Source organism: Myotis davidii, unplaced genomic scaffold (assembly GCF_000327345.1).
Source record: "Myotis davidii unplaced genomic scaffold, ASM32734v1 scaffold2226, whole genome shotgun sequence".
In the NCBI taxonomy this organism is placed as follows: Eukaryota; Metazoa; Chordata; class Mammalia; order Chiroptera; family Vespertilionidae; genus Myotis; species Myotis davidii.
Window position 1 is genome coordinate 99910 of NW_006296852.1, and position 2642 is coordinate 102551.

Here is a 2642-nt window from a genome sequence, read left to right on the forward strand (position 1 = left end):
ATTCCTCTTTATTGCTGAACTAGAGGCCCGGTGCATGGATTCATGCACTGATGCGGTCGCTCAGCCTGGCCTGTGCCCTCTCGCAATCCAGGACCCCTCAGGGGATGTTGGACTGGGGAGGAGCCCCAGCTGGGGTGGGCACAGTTCCACTGCTGCTCACCCCGCCCCACTGCACTTGCTGCCTCTGCTCCCGCTGCTGCAGCTGTGCTCACTAGCTTCTGGCTGAGTGGCGCTCCCACTATGGGAGTGCACTGACCACCAGGGGGCAGGTCCTGTGTTGAGCATCTGCCCCATAGTGGTCAGGGTGTGTCATAGCAACCGGTCTACCCATTGTTCCGGTCATTCGGTCGTAACGGTCGCTTAGGCTTTTATATATATAGATAGTATTCCAATCTATGGATATTCCACTGTTTGTTTAACCCTTGGAAACACATCTAGATTCTTTCCAGTTTGGGGCTCTTGGAAAAGCTGCTAGGAATATTTGTGTTCAGGTTTTTGTGTAGACATACGTTTTAATTTCTCTGAGGCAAATGACCAAGAGGTGACTGCTGGGTTGAATGGTAAATGCAAGTTTACTTTGATTAAAACTGCCATATTCTATGTCATAGTGGCTATACCATTTTACATTCCCATCAGCAGTGTGTGAGTGATCCAGTTTCTTTACATCTTTGTCAGTATATAGTGTTGTCACTATCCTTTATTTTAGTCATTCTGATAGATGTGCAGTTTGTTGTTGTTTGTTAGAACAACTCAGAAAAGTAAAATTCCTGTTTATTGTGGACAACATTGTTTCACACATACATCAAACAGGCCCCCCCAAAAATAATAAACAGCAATTTCATAGACAAAAAAAGGGGAAAAAAGAAACCTCTTCATCTTTGGCCTTTTTAACCATCTCATACAAACCAACTACTTATAATACAGCTATGTACATACACAAAAACTTACTGGAATGCTCGGAATAAGATTGTTTTTTGTTGTTTTTGCTTTTTTTTTTTTTTACAGGGCTTTTTTTCACCTTTGTGATTATAATGAACAGGATCTCACCACAAGTAACGTCAGAAGTAGGCCAGAGAATGCTCCAAAAGCTGGTTTGGTCATCCCAAGATCATTAAAAATGGCTGACCCCTAACAATGTGTACAAAAATATAAAATGTAAATAAAAAATACAAACAAATTTTCCTTTTTAAAGTACTTTCAAGAAAAAAAGCAAGGCCTTGGAGTTTTGGTTCTGTTTTCCTTCCCTGTTGCAAATTCAAGTTGTGGTTTTGGTTGGGTGGTGGAGAGTGCGTGTCATCTGCAGGGGGTGCTGCCCGAGGTGGGTGGGTAGGCAGGTGGATGGGAGTCTCTACTCGAAGGTGACCACGTTAGATTCTGAGATGGGAAGTGAAGGGTGAATAGGTCACGGAGGCCTTTAACTTTTCCTTTTTTTGCTATCTAGTCATCCTCGTCGGTCTTCTGCTTCTTGGTGTCAACATCAGCATCCTCATCATCTTCAGCTGCCCGTTTGCCTGTAGCTGCCTCAGCCTCCTCATCTTCATCTCCAACTTCTTCCTCACCATCACCTTCCTCTTCCTCCTTATTCCCATTAGCAGGTGCATCTCTTCCATTCTCTGCCTCCCCCACAACTTCCTTCTTCTTTAAGTGCTTGGTGGTGATCTCGGAACTGGTGTCCACTGCCTATCTGACATGGCGAGGCATGCCCGTGATCCTATGCAGCAGATTTTTTTTAAGTGAGAGTTGGAGGACTCTGGCGAGAAGCAGCCCGAGTGTAAAGGAGGCGCTCGGGGGAGGTGGTTGCAGCGAGCGGAGAGGGAGCAACAGGAACAATGCAAAGATGGCTTTTCAGAGCAGCCAGTGGGACAGATGTGTAGGTGTTTTTTTTTAAAATATATCTTTATTGATTTCAGAGAAGTAGGCAGAGGGAGAGAGAGAGAAACATCAAGGATGAGAGAGAATCATTGATAGACTGCCTCCTGCACACCCCACACTGGGGATCACGCTGCAACCCGGGCATGTGCCCTGATCAGGAATCTAACTTGACCTCCTGGTTCATAGGTCCACGCCCAACCACTGAGCCACAAGGGCCGGGCTAGATGTGTAGTTTTAATTAACATTTCAATAATGTCTAATGATGCAGACCATCTTTTCATGGGCCTATTTGCCATCTGTATATCTTCACTGAAATGTCTGTGCATGACTTTTGCCCATTTTCTAATTGGATTGTACTTTCACTGTTGAGTTTGGAAAATTCTTTACATAAGTTAGTTTGGAGAATGCTTTATGTATTCTAGATACTAGTCCTTTGCCAGATATGTAGTTTGGAAGCATTTTCTTTCAGTCTATAGCTTGTCTTTTCATTCTCTTCATATAGGTTTTCTTAGAGCAAAGTTTTAAATTTTGGCAAGATTGACTTTATCAATTTTTTTCTTTTATGGATCTGGTGTTCAAGATTAAGAATCCTTTGCCTGGCCCTAAGATTTGAGGATTTTCTTCTATTTTTTTTCCAAAAAGTTTTGTGATTTGTCTTATAGTTAAATCAGTTATTATTTTGAGTTAATGTTTATAGATGATGTAAGGTTTAGATCAAAGTTCTTCTTCTTGGAGAAGACAAAATGGCGACCAGCAGGAAGGTAGGGAGG

At 43.0% G+C, this 2642-nt stretch overlaps 1 protein-coding gene across 1 annotated transcript; it reads right to left on the reverse strand.

Moving 5' to 3' along the window:
* Positions 1-1437: 1437 nt before the first annotated feature.
* Positions 1438-1680, reverse strand: LOC102757846 (prothymosin alpha-like; the record flags this gene model as incomplete). The annotated part of the gene is made up of 1 exon (XM_006772586.1): positions 1438-1680. A coding segment is annotated over one exon (243 nt), but the record flags the coding sequence as incomplete, so codon positions are not given.
* Positions 1681-2642: the final 962 nt, after the last annotated feature.